Source organism: Dipodomys merriami, unplaced genomic scaffold, assembly GCF_024711535.1.
Source record: "Dipodomys merriami isolate MVZ:Mamm:240054 unplaced genomic scaffold, mDipMer1.0.p SCAF_13, whole genome shotgun sequence".
Taxonomy (NCBI): Eukaryota; Metazoa; Chordata; class Mammalia; order Rodentia; family Heteromyidae; genus Dipodomys; species Dipodomys merriami.
In genome coordinates this window covers 36811052-36831520 of record NW_027202604.1, presented here as the reverse complement: position 1 = coordinate 36831520, position 20469 = coordinate 36811052, and the positions used below count along the sequence as shown (strand labels likewise).

General features: G+C 38.6%; 1 protein-coding gene across 2 annotated transcripts in view; it reads left to right on the top strand.

Annotated features, from left to right (window-relative positions):
- LOC138824777 (E3 ubiquitin-protein ligase RAD18-like) overlaps positions 1–20469 on the top strand; it is a 74372-nt gene that overhangs the window by 28423 nt on the left and 25480 nt on the right. The window contains exons 8-11 of one of the 2 annotated variants that reach the window (XM_070019010.1): positions 8391–8446; positions 9976–10036; positions 17151–17249; positions 20285–20459. In XM_070019010.1, coding sequence (XP_069875111.1) covers positions 8391–8446; positions 9976–10036; positions 17151–17249; positions 20285–20459 — 391 coding nt within the window. Of the gene's footprint in view, positions 1–8390; positions 8468–9975; positions 10037–17150; positions 17250–20284; positions 20460–20469 lie in introns of both variants that reach the window. The other variant, XM_070019009.1, reaches the window with a different exon arrangement.

The window sequence follows — 20469 nt, the reverse complement described above, 5'->3', positions numbered from 1 at the left end:
GACAAGTATAGTGGATCTAGAGAGCCTGAGCTATGGTCTCAGGGTTTTAGCTTTATGCTAGGTGATGATGGGCAAGTGATTTGATGTCTTCAACTTAAGTTTTCTTTTTTTAATTTTAAGATTTTATTAGCTGTATCAGTTATATAGAGGAGTACTTCAGTTTTCTTATTCATAAGGGTTTTCTAGCTACTTATAATGTTTTTGAGATAAATGATAAAGTACATATTAGAGTGTATATAGCACACTACTTTCTAGCATTTAGTAAACATTACTATTACGTTTTTACTTAAAAGCATTTATCCTTGGTTATTATTTCCCAAAAATGTTCACATTCTGTGTGTACTGTTTAATGGCTTGTCCTTCTATCAACATTGCCTCATTTTTAACAAAATTAAAGAAACACAGAAAAGTTTATTGTCTGGTGAATGATCACAAAGAGAAAATGCCCTTATAACCTCAGCATTTCAGAGTTCCCATCCTCCCAACCAGTTGTGCCTCCTTGCTTGACCTCCATCTTGACTTCTCAAGCTGTGTTCCTTTTGCCTACTTGGTCTTTATGTACAAGTAAGATGCATCCATGCTTTGTATATCATTATACTTTTTTATTTTTTCTTTTCTATTACTCATTTTCACCTGATACCTAAAAAAATAAAAATTACACTCAGGAAGTATGTGATATGTATTTGATATATGTAGGTATTGTATATGATATATGTATATATTGTACAGTGTGTATATTGTACAATATGTATGTATTGTACAGTGTTTAAATTAGGTTACATATGTCTTTCAAAATTTTCTTTTTTGTTTGTTTCTTAAAAATTTTTTAAAATTGTTATTATAAAGGTGATGTACAGAGGGGTTACAGTTACTTAGGTTAGGTAAAGGATATGTTTCTTTTTTGGACAATGTCGTTCCTTCCCTCTTTCTCTCCTAGTTTTTCCCTCTCATCCCCATTCACAAGTTGTATGTCATTTTCATCATAATGTCTAGAGTACCACTGCTGCATTTGTCCCTCCATTTCTGTGAAAAATTTATTTCTTTCAGGTGAAAACATTAGAAATTTGAATTTTAAAACAAGTTAGATGGGACATGGCTTTTGAGACAATTAGCAATAGTCACTCATCCGAAAAAGCACACACTGCTGTTGGATAAAGTTGGCAGGTTTTGAACATTTAGGGTGTAGACCTTACATTTAAAAAATAGCTTTCAAAACTGTACACAGTATGACCCAAAATGATTATGTCTAGATGGCAACATTTTGAGAAGTGTTTATTCCTGGTTTGAATATGCATTTTCCATTGTTATTTTATTTTTGCAAAGAATACACACATTGTGTGTGTGTTTGTGTGTGTGTATGTATGTATGTGTATGTGTATGTATATACACATGGGCACTGTCCATGAGCTTTTTTGCCCAAGGCTAGCACTCTACCACTTGAGCCATATAGCTCTACTTGTAGTTTTTTGGCAGTTAATTGGAGATCAGAGTCTCACAGACGATTACATGGGTTGTCTTCAAATTGCAATCCTAAGATTTCAGCCTCCTGAATAGCTATCTTTAAAGGTGTGAGCCACTGATGCCTGGTTTATATACAGTTTTATAATGAGAAACACATTTTTGGGGGGGCAGAGGAAGGGTACACTTTGCTTTTTGATTACCCACAAATGGTTGTTACAGATTAAAGGTACCAAAATAAAGTCAGAGTAGGTGTATCCCATCAAAAAGACTTCAAGAATTATCTACCTATGTATTAACACATACATTATTAAACAGACCAGGAGGCTAAAAACCTCAAGAATAGATCTTGGATATTAAAATCTGTTTTCAGGATTGTTTACAGTCCTGTATGCAGAAATAAACACTTGAGAATGTAAATGCCTGTCTAGATTCCCAATTAAAATAACATAGGAAAAAACTTTTTTGTGTGTATATGTCGGTCGTGGGGCTTGAACTCTTGAGCCTGGGCACTGTTCCTGAGCTCTTCATCTCAAGAGAAACACTGTACCACTTGAGCCACAGTGGCACTTCCGGTTTTCTGGTGGTTAATTGGACGTAAGACTGACTTTCCTGCCCGGGCTGACTTTGAATTGTATCAGATCTCAGCCTCCTAAATAGCTAGGAATAAAGTCGTGAGCCACTGGCGCCTGGTGAAAAAACAGTTTTAAAAGGAATTTCCAGAAGCCCTGTGACTTCAAAATCAAATGAAGGAGCAAGTTATTTCATGAAAAAGACGTCTGAAAGCACAAAGCCGGCTGCTGCTCTTGCCTTGTTCTGTAGACCCTTCAGTTGAAGTCTTCTACTGTGGCTTAGTCTAGTTTTCCCATTAAGTATAATGAACGATTTGCGCTAACTAGTGACTGTCAGCTTTCTCAGTGACATTTGAACTAATTACAGGGTCTATAAGCAATTTAATTTCCGAGGGAAATTAAAACCACAAATGCAAGGAGCTAGTATTTACTTTGCATTTGCTTCACCATGCACGCCTTAATATCCAGGGAAACAAAGACAAAAAAACTGTGAAACATTTTTGTTTCATAATCAAATTTTCCCCAGCAAAATGTGCAGTTCATTGAGCAGATTCATTTTACCTAATTTCAGTGTACTAACAACGTTTGCAAGTGATTCATAAGTTAAAATTGATTACACAAGCCACTGTATTAGACGGGTTCGAGTACATGCCAGTCAAAGGTGACCCCTAAGATTGATGTTACTATGTTCTTTCCATTTTATTCTCATAAAAAAAATAGGTTCATTGTAAGTTCTCCAGAAACGTGTGCCATATTTAAAATAATCCATTTGTCAGTATCAAAAGGTAATGACCGAGTTGACCCCGTTGGTTTTCAAGCTATTGCCAATCTAATGCTACCCAAAGGCGGTGTTTCTCCGGGGAGCTGGTGCCTGTAATCCCGGCCACCGACAGATCTGGGGGCCGCCACGCGAAGCCATTCCGGCCGGGAGAGGCCCTGATCTCCAGCCAGCCGCCAGAAAGGCCAAGGGACAGTGCCGGCCCCGAGTTCAAGCCCCAGGACCGCTGCCCGCTCCGCGCCCCGCCACGTGTGCCACCGAGCGGCCCGCGCAGCCCGCTGGACGTCCCGAGGCGTCCTCCAGCGCGAGATGGTTTGGGGGGGGGGGACAGCCCGCAGGCCGCGCCGGGGCCCGGGCGGGGGACACGGGAGGAGCCTGCCCCTCTGAGCTCGGTGGCTGCTGCTGTTGTCAGGGCGATCGTGCCACGGGTCGCCGCCGGGCAGCGGGCTGGGCCGCCCCGCGCCCCCGCCCCGGTGGCTTCCCGGCTGTGCCGGAAGTGCCGGCCTTGGGCGCCTGGGGTGCAAGTGCGCAGGCGCTGGGCGGCGCCGGCCTCCCTTTTCTCCTCGTTTTTTCAGTGCATTAATCCGTAACGCACGTGATCGTGCCTTAGCCCATTCCGTGGTTGGCCTCCACGTTTTCCCGTTCCGCTGCCGTGGACAGTCTTGTATGTATGTGTGTGTGTGAGAGTGTGTGCGCACGCGGCGTGGAGAGCCTGGAGCGGGTTCCTCGAGGGGACCTGCAGCCGGCCGGCCCTCGTGGATGTCGTTCACTCCACGTCCAGCACGTTCGCTCCACGTCCTTGGCGTCCTTGGCAGTGCCGCTATTAAGCGCCAGGACGCCAGCCTGTCCGCCCTTCTGCGCCGTGAGGATAGTAACTTCCAACGATTATCCTGTTTCGGTTCTGCTGTTCTCTCTCTCTCTCTCTCTCTCTCTCTCTCTCTCTCTCTCTCTCTCTCTCTCCCCCCCCTCCTCTCCCTCTTCCTTTCCCCCCTCTCTCTCCTCTCCTCTGTCTCTCTCTTTCTGCTGGAAATATGTAAAAAAAAGTTGCCTATCCGTACACATATAAAACATTCTGCATTTATATATTAATCTACACATCTCATTCTGCTTAGTCTATGGAGATTTCTATTTCATGGAATGAATTATTGTCCTGTAGATTTGCAAAATGAAGCTTATTCTATAAGTATTTCATTTTGTATTTCCTAAGGAAAGAATATTCTCTTTCATTACCACAGTACAGTTAGCAATTTCAGTGGCTTTAACCGAGTTAGAATATTAAATCTATCATCTCTATTCCAGTTTCATCAGCGGACCCATTAATGCGGCGCCCCCCCCCCCCAGTCCATGATCCAGTTTTGTATCATATATTGCGTTTAGTCATATTATCATATTAGATTTTCCATCTTTTTCTGCTTACAGCTTTGTCTCTAAACTGTAGACCTTGTTTCCTGATTGGGTATTTCCTGTCTGGCTCTGACCTAGTGTTTCCTTGCAATCATATCCGGGTTACACATTCCGGTAGTATATGCTCTGGCCTCAGCCTTCCAGGCCTTCACTGTGTTACCCTAGTTAGTGTCGCCATCATATTCATATCCCTTAATAACCAATTATACAGTGGTAAAGTGTGCCTATTAATACCAGTCCATAGGCACATTTTAACACGGTAACTCATAACTCATTTCACTTTTATGTTTAGTATCCTTTGAGAACTTTTACTTGAGCTAATCGTTTCCTTGAGAGTCAGCATTCTATTCACACTTGCCAGTTAGTGCTTGTCATGATTCTGAAAACAGTCAGTCCCTCCCTTCTATGATGTCCCCTCCCCCATTTATTTGTTAATTGAATCTCACAGATAGGGAAGGATCCACAGATTTCTAACACATGCCACTCCCATTTATTTTGGTGTTTGTATTTTTCCAGTAGGAGCATCTTCATCCTGATTACTTGTTCTGACATGTTGTGTTCCCCTGCCCTTATTTTTGTTACCATTTTCTTATTTCTGGCATAATGAAATAGTGCAGGCTAGTCTTGTCCTTTACCACTATGTTGTTTCCCCTCATCCCTGATAGCATTCATTGCACTTAAGCCTATTGTGTCTTACAGCTCCTCCAGGTTTCTTTGCATTAGTGTTTACACAGTGCATCCTCTGACATCTCTTATTTTTAACCTGCCTTTTCAGTTACAATAGTATTATTTTTTATAGTAAATAGCTTGGTTTTCATCTTTCAAAATTCAATCTGTTTTTTTTCCCCCTTTTTTGTGTTGGTCCTGGGGCTTGAACTCAGAGACTGAGACCCTGTCCCAGTACTAGTACTTAAGTATAACACTCTACCACTTGAACCATAGCTCTACTTCCAGTTCTTTGGTGATTAATTGGAGATAAGAGTCTCATGGACTTTCCTGCCCAGGCTGACTGTGAACCACAATCCTCAGATCTCAGTCTCCTGAGTAGCTAGAATTACAGGTGTGAGTATTCGGCTGTTGGTGGTTGTTTTTTCTTAATTTGCTTTTAGGCCATTTACATTTAATGTAATTTTGGAATATCCTGGTATACTTAGGCATTTCTCTGAGGACCTCTGATTCTTTAAATTGATGAAAGTGAGATCACAACTAGCTACTTGTCTAGAATCTTTGTTGAAGTCTTTCTAGGCTCTTTGGGCAGCTTAGTATTCTAAATAGCAGAGACAGGCTCATATCGTGGATGTAGATGCATATGCATCCTGTATGTCTGTTTATGTGTGAATCTATTTGTACTGACATCGTTTAGAGGTCATAAATATACAATACAACAGTTGTGTTTATTTTAATCCCTGAAGGGTTCTTTTCTCTTATTCTGTTTGTGCTTTTCTTTCTTTCTTTCTTTCTTTCTTTCTTTCTTTCTTTCTTTCTTTCTTTCTTTCTTTCTTTCCTTCCTTCCTTCCTTCCTTCCTTCCTTCCTTCCTTCCTTCCTTTCTTTCTTTCTTTCTTTCTTTCTTTCTTTCTTTCTTTCTTTCTTTCTTTCTTTCTTTCTTTCTTTCTCTCTCTCTCTTTCTTTCTATCAGGATTCTCACTGCAAATAGGATCAGCCTGGTAATTGTTCACATAGTTTTATAATTGTTCCACCTTACTCTACTGCTGTCTTACAAAATAGGCCCGTGAAGAGTTCAGAACTGATTTTAGTTCTGTCTCCCCAGCATTCTGTGTATGCAGCCATGACCTTCAGTGAGGGTGTGTCTCTTAAGTTTTCTTGCCTCTCTCAAGTCTGTATGTGTTATTTATTTGATACACAGTTAGTTGGCTTTGTCTCACTTTGCTTCTAGTTCTTGTGTTGTTTTCTTTTCCCTTTGTAACAGTTTGAACTCAGGGCCTGGGCACTGTCCCTGAGCTTTTTCACTCAAGGGTAGCACTCTACCACTTTGAGTCACAGCACCACTTCTGGTTTTCTGGTGTTTAAATGGAGCTAAGAGTCTAATGGACTTTCCTGCCTAGGATGACTTTGAACTGCGATCCTCAAATCTCAGCCTCCTGAGTAGCTAGGATTATAGACATGAGCCACTGGTGCCTGGCTAAAAATAACTTAAAATTTTTTAATGGTTATTTTTAAAATTCTATTAATTTTATTTATTGTTTATGCAGTATTAAAAAACAAACCCAGGGCCTCGTGCATGCTTAACAAGTACTCTACCACTAAGCTACATTCCCAGCCTTTCTTCTGGTCCTGGGACTTGAACTTGGGGCTCTGTACCAGAGCTTCTTTTGCTCAAGGCTAGTACTCTACTACTTGAGCCATAGTGCCGCTTCCAGCTTTTTCTGAGTGTTTTGCTGGAGCTAAGAGTCTCAGGAACTTTCCTGCCCAGATTGGCTTCCAACTGTTATCCTCAGATCTCAGCCTCCTGAGTACCTAGGATTATAGACGTGAGCCAGCTCCTGGCTAAACCTAACCTTTAAACTACTGAAAATATGTATTTTAGTAATGCATTAATCGCCCTCTAGAAATACTATACATGGTAGCACATTTTACTCTTGATCCAAAGTATTTCTGGTTACTCTTCCACCATTTTATTTTATGATAGTGACTAACATTTTTGTCAGCTAATTGTAACAAATGATAATATTGGAACTTACCAGTATCTTGGTCCATCTTTCTTTTGTGCACTGCCTGCTATTCATGATAACACCCTCTCCCCCTTACCTCCTTGTCCCTTCCTATCCCCTTTACAGACACTTCCACTCATACCACCTCACCACATCCCCATTCCTACCTGTCTTTCCTTAGGTTTCAGGCTAGTTGGTTGTTCTGTGGGTTTAGTTCTCTGGGTTCAAGAAAAAATTAAGGTTCTGTAGATTGTCCAACTTTTTCTTGTTATTGGGCTGAGAGTTCCACTATTTTCTTCTTTCTGTGTCCTCAACAGACTCAGTCATTTCCCTGAAAATGACTTAAATCCCTAAATTGTACCTAATTCTAATATAATTTTCTTAGTACTGTGGAGGAGGGAATGCCAGATGTTCTCTATTTGGAACAGTGCTTTTGTTACTGGATTAGACAGAATGCCAACGGTCCCTGTGCTTTCCTGTTTACCTTGATGCAGTCAGTTTGGAAAGGAGAGAAGTACTGGCACTTGGGCATGCAGAGGAGACATTGTTTCCAATATTAGGGTGGCAAAAAGTACCTCTCAGGACTTGAAAACAATACTTTATTAAATCCAGGCTATTGCATTCTTCAGTGTGGGTTAAGAAAGAAAACTTTAATAGGGATTATTGTAAACATATATAGCAAAGTGTATACTGATGTTCCCCAAATACTTATCAACTTAATTATCAAGGCTGCATAATATTTCCTGCCTACTACTTATAACGCTTGTTCTGAAGCATATTTGACTTAGTATCCTTTTATATACAAGCATGTAAAGGATTATGCATTCTTTATACACAGGATGTACTTTTTTTGTTTTCTTTTTTGAGCCAGAGTGTTGCTGTGTTGTTGTATAGTTCAGGCTGGTCTTAAACCTGTGATCCTCCTACCTCAGACCCCCAAATGCTAAGATGATCTGCTGAACTATAAGTACTTCTGTTGAATAGACTAGGTGTAGGTGCATAAAGATAGCATTTGCAAGTTTTGCGCAATTTGTATTCCAAGACCTCTCATTGTGATTGGTAACTATGCACAGAAAGATTGGGGGTGAGGGGAGCAAGGGTATTTATTTCCCTTGGTATCTATAGACATTGGTATCTATAGACCTTTCTCCTTGAAAGGTCTGTTTCATTTAGTACATTGAAGTTTGAGGAGATAGCCCATAATATTGAACTTACACTCACAAATTCATTTTTATTATTGTTCTGACCTATTCAGAAGCGAAGGCAAAATTACTTGACTTCTGCTTATATTTTGAATTGTGTTCATGTGTAAGAATTTAGTGTTTTCACTCAGTTTTTTAAAGCTTGTTACTTAAAAATTATATTAGATGATACAGAAAAATTACAAAAATAGAATAGGAAGTTCATATATACTATCACCCATTTTCCTTTGCTGTTAACAACTTATGTAAGCAGGGTACAATGACGAAAAAGTAGTTAACCATGATTTTATGTTCTTATTTCAACAGCTGCTGAAATAGCCCAAGAACTTGAAAACATGGAGAAGACTAGGATGCGCCTTGAAGCAAGTAAACTCAACGAGAGTGTAGGTTAAGGGGGGCTTTTCCAGTGTCTGGGTAGAAATGAAGGAAAATTTAAAGCCAGCTATATTAAGTTGGTTTAGTAAGGAATGTACTAGAACATATTTCTCTGTGGAGTAGTATGGTTTACTTGCAGCTCATCTTCGGTACAGTATTTGTTCATATTTGTCAGACTTATGGAATAAAATATAATCCAAACTACAGAGTGATTATGGGTTAGAGTTGCATAGAAAAAGCTTGTGCTTTTGTATCAGGGAGCTTTGAAGTTGGCCCTTTCTCTGCTCATTGCATTTGATACATAATCTCTGTGACCCCCTCAAGTCTTCATCTGTGTAAATATGGGGCTGAATCGTGTGACTGCTAAGATCCTCTGTCACCTGGGGCAGTTCTGTAATTCTCAGTTAATTATGCTTATGGATATATTAAGCACTTGTAAGAGTTTGTGAGGATCAGAGTTTCTGTTGAGCTGTTCAGGGAATCAGAAATACAACGTTCTTCATGCATACCTTTCTCTAGGTTTGTGGCCCAAAATTTCAGGAAAGGAGTTCCCAAACTAAAACAGCCATTGTGTTCTATGATACTGGAGGAAGCATTTTCTGCCTTCCCAATTAGATTTTATTCTAGGCCTCTGCTAATGTGTTTGTAAAGTAATGACCTCAGGGAAGTAGATTTATAACCAGCAAGTGGAAAAAATGGGATTTCCATTGACTTTATTATTACCTATGTTCTAACTGTAACGTGGTAACTGCAAAGTGGCCTGCAAATAAACTGCTGGTCTTTTCAGGTCTGCAACTGAAGAAACCAGCATTAGAAATTTGCCATGTATTGTATTATTGTCTTGTATTATTGCATTTTCTTTCTATATAACTTTTTCACTATGACTTAGAGGATTTAGGTAGAAAGGAGAGGAAGACAAGATGTGCTTCATTAATGGTTAATGTCTTCAGTTTTGTTCCTAGTATTGTTGCATAAATGAATGTGGGAAATGAAATTGAAAACAGGAAATTTAATGGATTGTTTTGTTAATACTTCATGTATTATAATGGCATGAAAAAATTATTATTTTTTTGTTCCGGTCTTGGGGTTTTAACACAGGGCCTGTGTTCTCTACCTGAGCTTTTTTTGCTCAAAGCTGGTGCTCTGCCACTGGAGACACACAGCTCCATTTCTGGCTTTTGGTTAATTGGAGGTAAGAGTCTCACAGACTTTCCTGCTTGGACTAGCTTTGAACTGCGATCCTCAGAGCTCAGCCTCCTGAGTAGCTAGGATTATAACCAGCTCAACAGTCAGTATTATTACATTTTTTATTGATGAAAAAAATCAGTAAAAGTGTAGTTTGATCATAAAAAGCAGCACCTAGGAATTATCCTTTCTAGTTGTATATAAAATAGAGATAAGAGATTATTTTTTCCATTTTAAGCATCTGCTTTTGATATTTTCAAAGTGTATATTATTTCATTTTTATTATTCAGATAGAGTTTTAAATGTCTTTCTTGATTATTATTATTTTTAGATGATGGTTTTTACAAAGGACCAAACAGAAAGTGAAATAGATGAAATTCACAGTAAATACCGTAAGTTGCACATTTGCTTTTATTAGCAAAGAATTTGGGTTGCTGTTTGGTATCTTAATTTTTAAAACTATTTTATATTGATATTTGATACAAACTCATGTTAATATTGCCTCAGAGACTGAATATGAGTTGCGTGTTTACTCAGACTTCTTTTTGTACTGTGTAACTGCCTTTTGATTTGTGACTAATGTTCTGCTTTGAGCTTATTACTAAGTACTTTGCAAATATTAATTAGTTCTCTAAAGCATCTCTGAGATGAGTATTGTATTAAAATGGAAACATTCCTGACTTCATCCTGCCCTCAGTTATAAACTTTTGTAAGGCTTTTCAATACCTGAATAGTTTGCAAATTTGTGACAAAAAGTTTAAAGCTTATTATTCCCAACCTTTTCCTTAAAAACGTCTTTCCCAAGGTAGCATCCTACTATTCCTGTTAATGTTTGTATATTGGCTGTTTGTTTTTAATATAAAATGAAATATCTGGCAAAGAGTAAGTTGCTAATAAATGTTGGTTGAGTGTCTAGTTATGATAGATTTTGATGGTGCTCATGGAGGTTTTTCAGTTAGAGCTAGGTATATTTTGAGAGGAAGGGTAAAGTACATTTGGACTAGATAAATGTAGAAATGCATGTTAATGTAGGAACATGAGCCTGGAGTAGGCTTAGGCTGTAGCCAGAGCAAATCAAATCACTTTTCTTGTTGCTAGAAAGTTAAGTATGCTCTAAACTTCCTCTGATAAACTTGGGAAGCTGGAGTTATTTTTTCTTAGAGAAGAGCTAAAAAAGAGAATGTCAGATGATCACTCAGAAAATGTGAAAGTAAGTTAGATAACAAAATATGTTGTCTAACAATTGTAACATTATTAAGGAAAATTTAAATTAATCAAAATATGCAAGTATTTCTTGCCCAGTGTTTACTTATTTTAGGAATCAATGTACCCTTACTAAATCAGCCATATCAAATTAATTAGTCCTACAATGTGCCTCAGTGTATACCTTTTAAGATTTCAGGTGTTTCATAAAGCTTAATTGCTTACCCTTAATATAAGGCTTTAAATATACTATGATATATCTTCTTGGAAACATTTTTTTTTGTGTGTGAAAATACTGTACAGAGGGGTTACAATTACATGGGCAAGATAATGAGTACATTTCTTATCAAACATTTTAGCCTCCTCCTTTGTTTCCCCTTCCCATCCTTTCCCATCCTCCCTCTGCCCCCCCTCCCAAATCCCCCCCCCACCAAAGTTGTGAAGTTCGTTTTTGACATAACGACTTGTACATCTCATTGTTAGAATGGGTCCACCTGTATCCCTATTTAAATGATTAATTTTTTCCCTTCCCCTCCACAAATTATACCGACATCAAATACAGTGAAAGCAGGGGTTATACTGTGGAGAAGGGACGTACAAAGCAACAAAGAAATAATCTTATAAATGTGTTAGAAACAATCGTATGAAAGAAAAAAACATTTGAATACATATCTTAGGGTTCATTTCCCTAACATCACATTATCTGACCTTTTCTGCTTGACTCAGACATATACTAGTGATTGCAAATAAGGGAGACCATGGGACCTATGTTTCTTTGGGCCTGGCTTACTTCACTTAATACAATTTTTTCTAATTCTTTCCATTTCCTAACAAATGGGGCAATGCCATTCTTTCTGATGGAGGCATAGAATTCCATTGTGTATATATACCACATTTTCTTTTTTTTTTATTGTGAAAATACTGTACAGAGGGATTACAATTACAAGGGCAAGATAATGAGTACATTTCTTATCAAGTATTGTAGCCTCCTCCTTTGTTTCCCCTTACCATCCTCCCCCCGCCCCCCTCCCCACCAAAGTTGTAAAGTTTGTTTTCGACATAACGACTTGTACATCTCATTGTTGCAATGGGTCCACCTGTATCCCTATTTAAACGATTTGTTTTCCCCCTTCCCCTCCACAAATTATACCGACATCAAATACAGTGAAAGCAGGGGTTATATCGTGAGAAGGGACATACAAAGCAACAAAGAAATAATCTTATAAATGTGTTAGAAACAATCTCATGAAAGAAAAAAAAACATTTGAATACATATCTTAGGGTTCATTTCCCTAACATCACATTATCTGACCTTTTCTGCTTGACTCAGACATATACTAGTGATTGCAAATAAGGGAAACCATGGGACCTATGTTTCTTTGGGCCTGGCTTACTTCACTTCATATAATTTTTTCCAAGCCTTTTCATTTCCTAACAAATGGGGCAATGCCATTCTTTCTGATGGAGGCATAGAATTCCATTGTGTATATATACCACATTTTCTTGATCCATTCATCTACTGAGGGGCATCTGGGTTGGTTCCATATCTTAGCTATAGTAAATAATGCTGCAATAAACATAGTCGTGCTGGTAGCTTTAGTGTGGTCTTGTTATACCATATTTTCTTGATCCATTCATCTACAGAGGGACATCTGGGTTGGTTCCATATCTTAGCTATGGTAAATAAGGCTGCAATAAACATAGTTGTGCTGGTAGCTTTAGTGTGGTCTTGTTTGTGAACATTTGGGTAAATGCCCAAAAGTGGGATTGCTGGATCATAGGGGAGCTCTATGTGGAGTCTTTTGAGGAACCTCCACAAAGTCTTTAGCCCACTTATTTATTGGGCAGTTGTTTCTTTGCAGATTTGTTGTTGGGGGATTTAATTTTTTGAGTTCCAGGTATATTTTAGATATGAGACCCTTGTCAGATGTGGGGCTAGTGAAGATCTTCTCCCAATCTGCGGGCTTTCTATTGATCTTGCTAACTCTGTCCTTTGCCATGCAGAAGCTCTGCAATTTCATTCAGTCCCATTTATCCAACCTTTCTTTGATTTGTTGTGTTTCTGGTTCTCTATTAAGAAAATTTCGGCCTGTGCCAAGGAGACCTAGGGTTTCTCCTCTTCCATCCTGTAATGTTTGCAGTGTCTGCTTTGACTCCGAGGTCTTTGATCCATTTGGAGTTGATTCTGGTACAGGGTGATATATAAGGATCTAGTTTAGTTTTCTACAAGTAGTTAACCAATTTTGCCAGCACCATTTACTGAAGAGGCTGTCTTTCCTCCATTCTATTTTTTTAGCTCCCTTATCAAAGATTAGATGGCTATAGGTCTGTAGGTTCATTTTTGGGTTTTCAATTCTATTCCATTGGTCCTGTGGTCTGTTCTTGTGCCAATACCAAGCTGTTTTGATTACTAAGGCTTTGTAGTAGAGTTTGAAATTTGGTATTGATATTCCTCCAGCACTGTTCTTTCTGTTGAGGATCGTTTTTGCTATTCGGGGTCTTTTATTGTTCCATATGAATTTTTGGATTGCCTCTTCTATTTCCTTGAAGAATGAGGTTGGAATATTGATAGGTATCGCATTGAAATTGTAGATAGCCTTGGGAAGTATTGCCATTTTCCAGGAGCATGGGAATTTTTGCCACTTTCTAGGTTCTGTTTTGATTTTGGAAACATTTTTATGACTTTTTTTTTTTGAGTTGCTGGGGTTTGAATTCAGGGTCTTTCATTTATAGGTTGGGGCTCTACCAGTTGAGCTATGCCTGTAGTCCTTGTAAACATTTTTATTAAAGTTTTACATACATGTAATTTAAAAAATTCCATTTCTATGAGGCTTATTATAAAATACTAGTCCCTTGGTCTTCTACCAGTAACCTGTAAGGTAACAGCTGACAGTGTGACTAAATGATAATCTATATATTTTCTTCGGGTGTATGCCAGTACTGGGGCTTGAACTCAGGGCCTCAGACTGTCATTTGGCTTTTCTGCTCTAGGCTGCTACCATTTGAGCAACTGCTTCACTTCCAGTCCAGATAAAAGTCTTTCAGACTTTTCTGCCCTAGTTTGCTAGGATACTAGTCTAGTTAGATCAGGATACTCGGATCTCAGCAACCTTTGTAGGTAGGATTAGAGACATGAGCCAATGGTGCCTGGCTAATGATATCTTTTTTTTTTTTTTTTTGGGTCGGTCGTGGGGCTTGAACTCTGGGCCTGTGCGCTGTCCCTCAGCTCTTCAGCTCAAGGAGAGCACTCTACCACTTGAGCTACAGCACCACTTCCGTTAATGATACTTTTGAGTAGATAGTTCATTAGAAGGGACAAGAAACAGTAAGCAAACTAGTACACAAGTGATCACCAATCACTGCTTCACAGACAATATGGGGATTGGGAATAAACATAAAAGACTAAGTATGCTCACGTGAAATGTATATCCCAGTAGGTAAAATGTATAGTGGTTATTTAGTGATAAGTGCTCTCAACACAAAGTGAAGGAGTTGCTAATTTAGCTTTGATGAGCAGAAAGGTTGCTTCCAGAGGTGATGAAATCAGAAAAGGCCACAGTATGGTCTTGTCTGGTGAGACAGAAGCAGAGTAGGTAGAAACTGTTGTCTTCCAAAGTATATGTGCCATTGTTTCCTGTCAACAACAGTGGATGCAAGTTCTAATGCTTTGCATCCTCATCAGTAGTCCTATCTGTGCGCTGAGCTTCACTATTTGCGTAGGTGTAGAGTGTTGCCTTGTTTTAACTTGTATCTTCTTTCTCAGGCATCTTGTGATACCCTTCTTTTCCACCTGTGTGTCATCGTTGGTGAGGTATCTGAGTCTTTAAAAGTAGTTTGTTCAGCTGGGCACCAGTGGCTCATGCCTGTAATCCTAGCTACTCAGGAAGCTGAGATCTGAGGATTGCAGTTCAAAGCCAGCTTGGGCAGGCTTTGAGAATCTTATCCATGAGAATCTTATCTCCAATAAACCACCAGGAAACGAAGTGGTGCTGTGGCTTAAGTGATAGAGTGCTAGCCTTGAGCTGAAGAGCTGAGGGACAGTGCCCAGGCCCGGACTTCAAGCCCCATGACCACCACCAACAACAACAAAAAAAGTGGTTTATTCATTTTCTTATTGCTGAGTTTTAAGAATTCTTTGTATATTTTGGATGATAGTCTTCTTAAAATCAGATGCATCTTTGACATTTCCCCATAGTTTATGTCTGTTCTTTTCATTTCACTGATATTCTATCTGAATAAATATGAAAACAGGTCTTGAAATGATTAGTAGATTCCAGGGTTTGTACTCTGGACAAAGAAAATCCAATTTAGGGACAGAAGCATTACATAATCCTTTAAATAGAAGCCAAGTAAATAGTTGAAAAAGTGAATACCCATTAATGACAAAAACTTTCAGTTAGCTCGGATTTCTTCAGTTTGATAAAGTCTACCTCTACAACAGCTACAATTAATATACAGTGGTAAAACTGTGCCTTTCCTTTACTAGGAACAGGGCACAAATGTTGATTCTTGTCAGCTTCATTCAGCATTTTACTATAGGTCCTCAGCAGTATGATTTGGCAAGAAAGAGAAAAAAAAACAATATACTCATCTGCATATTGGAAGAGACAAAGCTTTTACATTATAGACAGCATGTTTATCATTCACAAGTGATTCAAATCATAAATATGTGCCAATTAAATATTGTGAAAATGAATGACGTTTGAAAAGACACTTAAGAAAATGAAGAACCACAAGTTGGAAAAAATATCAAAGTTTGTAAAGTCTGGTGGGTGTTTTGTTTTTGTTTTTGTTTTCATTTTTTGGTGGGTCACAGGGCTTTAATGCAGGGCTTAGGCCCTGTCCCTGAGCACTTTGAGCCACTGCTCCATTTCTGGTTTTTGAGTGGTTAGAGTCCCATGAAGACTATTTTTGTTCAGACTGGTTTTGAAGCACGATCCTCAGCTCTCAGTAGCTAGGATTACAGGTGTGAGCCACTGGCACTTGGTTATTTATTTATTTATAATTTTAGTGAGTGAAAAAATTTGGGTAGATTGTTCATCACGAGATGTTCAAATACAAAATGACATGGAAACATGTAGTTAGATTTATTAGTCAATAACCTTTAGTAGACTACAAGTGAGGTGAAGTGATCTTACACACTCACTTGCAAGGGCAGCAGCAGTTGCTGGGCAGGGTGTGGAGCCGGCATCTAAGCACAGCGAATCCATCTATGTGCAGTCGAAGCATACTTGGTAATGAAAATGAATCACTTTTGGCATACGGAACAAAGGTTTTGGAGTAGCTTGACAAATTTAAATTTGTTGAATGTGGACTTAGCCATCAGCTCTCACAACTACTTGAGCTACTTAAAACTTTTAAGAGGTAAATTCAGGACTCATAGCCAGCAGAACAGAGATGTTTACACTCTAGAGTACTCCTTGCCAAGTGGCAAATCTCCTAAAACGAGGTGAAGAGATGAGAGGGAACAATTTTATTAGTCATAATCGGTGACATTATTCACTTTCTGTAGATATTAGATTTCTTGGGCCAAAGCCAAAGCAGTAGCTGCCATGTAGCTTTGCTTTCCAGCTTCACAGCTGTGGGACAATTAGATTTAAACCAGAAAAGGAAAATCTCTTTTTCTCAATTTGGAATTTTATTACTTTGCAAGATAAAGGCATTAAGCCTCCTTAATATTAATGTGATTACTTTAGCAAATTTCTTACCCACAAATCTGTTTCCTGGTAGCCTGAAAAAGAAAAAAATGGAGAATTGCCAGGTGTTGTAGCTCATGCCTATAATCCTAGCTAATACTTAAGAGTCTGAGCTCAAAGGATCTTCGTTTGAAGCCAACGCCCAGCAGGAAAGTCCTTCCTGTCCTGGAAACTTATCTCTGGTTAACCACCTAAAAGCTGGAAGTGGAGTTGTGGTTCAAATGATAGAGAGCTAGCCAGGAGATAGAGAAGCTCAGATAGCATCCAGCCCCTGAAGTCAAGTCCCCAGGCCTGGCAAACAAACAAACAAACAAAACTTTCTCCTTAGGGTGGGGTTCGAGAAGAAACCTAAAGTAGCCGACAAAAGTGATAGATAGCTTATTGCCATGTTTATATTTGGGGAAGGGATAGAGAAAGAGAAAGAGGCTTCTGTGGTCCCTCTAGTCTTTTGTCTTCTGCTTGGCAGCTTTTGCCTTAGCTGTGTTTCTTTCCTGAGGCGACGCTGCTGTGCTGCTGAGCTAGCTTGTACGCCTCTTGACACTCAGTCCATCACTTAGGGATGGTTTGCTTTCTTCATCCATCACTTACGAGATCATTTTAATTTCAGGTAAAAAACATCAGAATGAATTTCAGCTTCTGGTGGATCAGGCCAAGAAAGGATACAAGAAAACTGGTTGGACATCAGAAAACAAAGCAACGGGAAAAGGTGAATCTGCAAGAGGGCTCCTATCTGGGTGCATGGGTGAGAGATTATTCAGAACAAACATATGAAGTTCATTATTTATCTTTAATATAAAAAGAAAGTAAAACCAAGAGAATTTACTCTGGAGTTACTAGGTATTTGAAATGGGAAAAAGTATCTTTAGATATACTTCAAACAGCAGTTGTTGAATATAAACTAAGTTTATTACTCTGGGAAAAGTGATTCAAAAAAATGTCCTGAAGAAACAATCTCTAAAGTCTATCTTCCATGCAGTTAATGAAAAAATCGTAAGTTCCTCAGTAGTTTAACCTTGAGGATATTTTCTAGGTATGGGATTTATTGCTGTAACTACTAAGATGTCCTACAAAGAAAATGAATTATTTTTGTTACAGAACTCTAGTGTTTACTTTAGAGTAATGCAGTCTATAGCTAATGTACTTGAATGTTCCACAGCCTATGTCACATGTTATTAATTCTGATTCATTTTAAAATTCAAGATTAATATTAGGTTTCTGTTGCCAAGGCCAGTGAACAGAATAATCCATTGTAACGTCTTCTTTCATTTAGCTGTTTGTTTCTCTTGTTTCTCTTTTTGTTTGTCCAACTTCTCTCAGAATTCATGTAGGTTTTTAAACATCTGTTCCTTTATTTTGTTGACAGTTCCTATTATTGTTTTTTGAGCTTATTGTTTGGACTTGCTTCCTTCTTACACTCACTTGAGTCCTTTGCTATAGTGTTACTGTTTTTTAAGAGTGACACATTGTCTTGTTTATTCATGAATTTCATGATCCAGGATTTATGCATCTGGTTTCAGGGTTTGTAGGGACTGAATGCTCTCAGTTGGTGGTTTTTTTTTTGCAGCTTCCTTAAGATGGGGCAATGGCTGAATATTTATTGGCTGTATTGAGAGGTGGGTCTTTGTTCACTCACAGTCGATCTCAGTGCTCCAGACAAGTGTGAGACTTTTCTTCCTCTTAGGGTTATTGTAGATGGAAGTCACAATGTGCTAAAGAAGAGGAGTTACTACTCTGGTTATGATCTTTCTTTCTAGATAAATTTAGGATCCAAGGTATATCTTTGTTCTTTGATAGGAATAGAAAAATCAAGAGGGAAGGCCTGTTGGAATAATGTTAGGTATTTTGTTATACAGGGTGCGAAGGGGTGGGAGTTAAGCTTTATAGGAGATGTAAATGGTGAGGTGGAGTGAGGTAATTGGAAGAGGGGAAAAATTAAAATTGTGTTGGGTTGAGTGCAGTGGAGGTGAAGTTAAGAAAAATGAGTAGGTATGTCAAAAGTATCACTCATGATCAAGGAGGAAGGAAGAAAGAAAAAGAAAGAAGGGGAAGAAAAACCGGGAAAAGACAAATAGGCAAACAAACTAATAAGATGAACAGGAGCAGAAAGCAGAAAATGCAAAACAAAACAAATGAAAGAACAGATGATGCTAATAGTAGTATAGTTTCCAGGTGAGATTTAGGTACTGAGGGAAATTAAGGGGTGGGGAACAGGTAAGAGTGAGTATGAGTTACTTGTATATGTAGGAAGGGTATAAACAGAGAGGGACTATATGTGAAGGGGATGAAACATTTAAAACATTAGACTGAAAGAGGTGATTGGATTCAGATATGTTGGTTTTGGCTGAGAGGTGATTGCTGTGAATGAATGGGGATATTAGAGAGGTGGGAGTATGAAAGAGACAGACACTGACAGATTGAAAAGATGGATTTGTATAGCATCATACATTCATGCACCTTTTTTATGGTAGTAGGGACTGATTTTAGGGCCTTGAGCCTATTGGACAAGCCCTCTACTATGGGAGCTATACCCTTAGTTTGTTTATCAGCTAGGGTCTTGTGCTTTTGCCCTAACAAGAGTAGAGTCCTCCTACTTCTACCTCACAAGTGGCTAGGATCACAGGTATGCACCATCTCCTTTGAAGACCTTCATTCTGAGATCTAAGGCTAGATTTGGACAGTCACTGGCTTTAAGTGACCTCAGATTTTTGAATGATGTTCCCAACAGGGCTTTTATCTTCTAGAAGCTACTGTACATGGGAAAGAAGAAAAGAATGCAGATACTGTGCAAAAATAAAATTCCTGTTCCATGGTTTGTCTGCTTGATTGTGTTTTCCTGGCCAGTTGAGTGATACCATTGCCCAGAAGCCTTGAGTCCCTGCGTGACTAGTTCCCTTGAAGGTGCTCTTTGTGAATGTGTTTAGAAGAGGGGATTCTTGACTTTCTGATGACCCTAGGGTTGGTTCTTTCCTTTCCCTGATGGACCTTGTTTCTGTAATGGTGGCTTAATGATCATCAGGCAACATTAGCTTACATTTTTGTGATTTGTGGCATTCAAAAGCTTAATTATTTCTGGAAAGTGTATCTTTAATTTCCAAAAAGAAACTTCAGAAACAGAATGTGATAAAGAATTAGTAGAAATACTGTCATGTCTGATTAGTTTTTCTTTTCCGTAGTAAATACATCTTATTTCGTAGGTTCAGGAAATACATCTTATTTCCTAGATTCACTATCATGTATTAGTGACAAAGATTGTAGTTTTCTTACTAGCTGATCTTGAATTTTTTGTTATACTTATTAGTGTTCTCTGATCTTGAAAGTATGCAGGTACTTCTCAGTAATGTATAAATAGAAGACCCATTAGAGTTAACTAGGTTTTCCATTGGTTCTTTTATTTGTTTTTTTTTCCTTCCCAGGTACTGGGGATTAAACCCAGAATTTCACTCATTCTAGGCAAGCAGTGTTCTTTGTCCCCTCCCATTTGTGGTACTAAAGGAAATATTAACTTAATCCTGGGAAAACATAAAGTTCATTGTGGGACTCGGTAACAACACAGTCATGTTGGTTCTTGTGTCCTGGCTGTCATTAGAGTTTTGGAACCTGTGGCATATACTTCTGTTTTTTGTTTTTTGTTTTTGAGTATTACTACAAATATTAAGTGTGATGGAAGTTGTTGATTTTGAAGTTTCTCTTCAGTCTGTTTCTTTCCAGTTTTCCATTTATTTTTTTTTTCTCCCTTTTTAGGACAGGAAGATGTTACAGTGAAATTCTCAGATACCACCTTGGTAACAAACCACTCTCTTCAGTCAAAACCAGGCTCCCCAGGGAGATCTGAGCCCGAGGGACCAGATGATTCTTCTGGCTGCACTGATATTCAAGAAGTGGCTCTTTTCTCATCAGAGTCAGATTCATGTAATAGGTAAGGAACA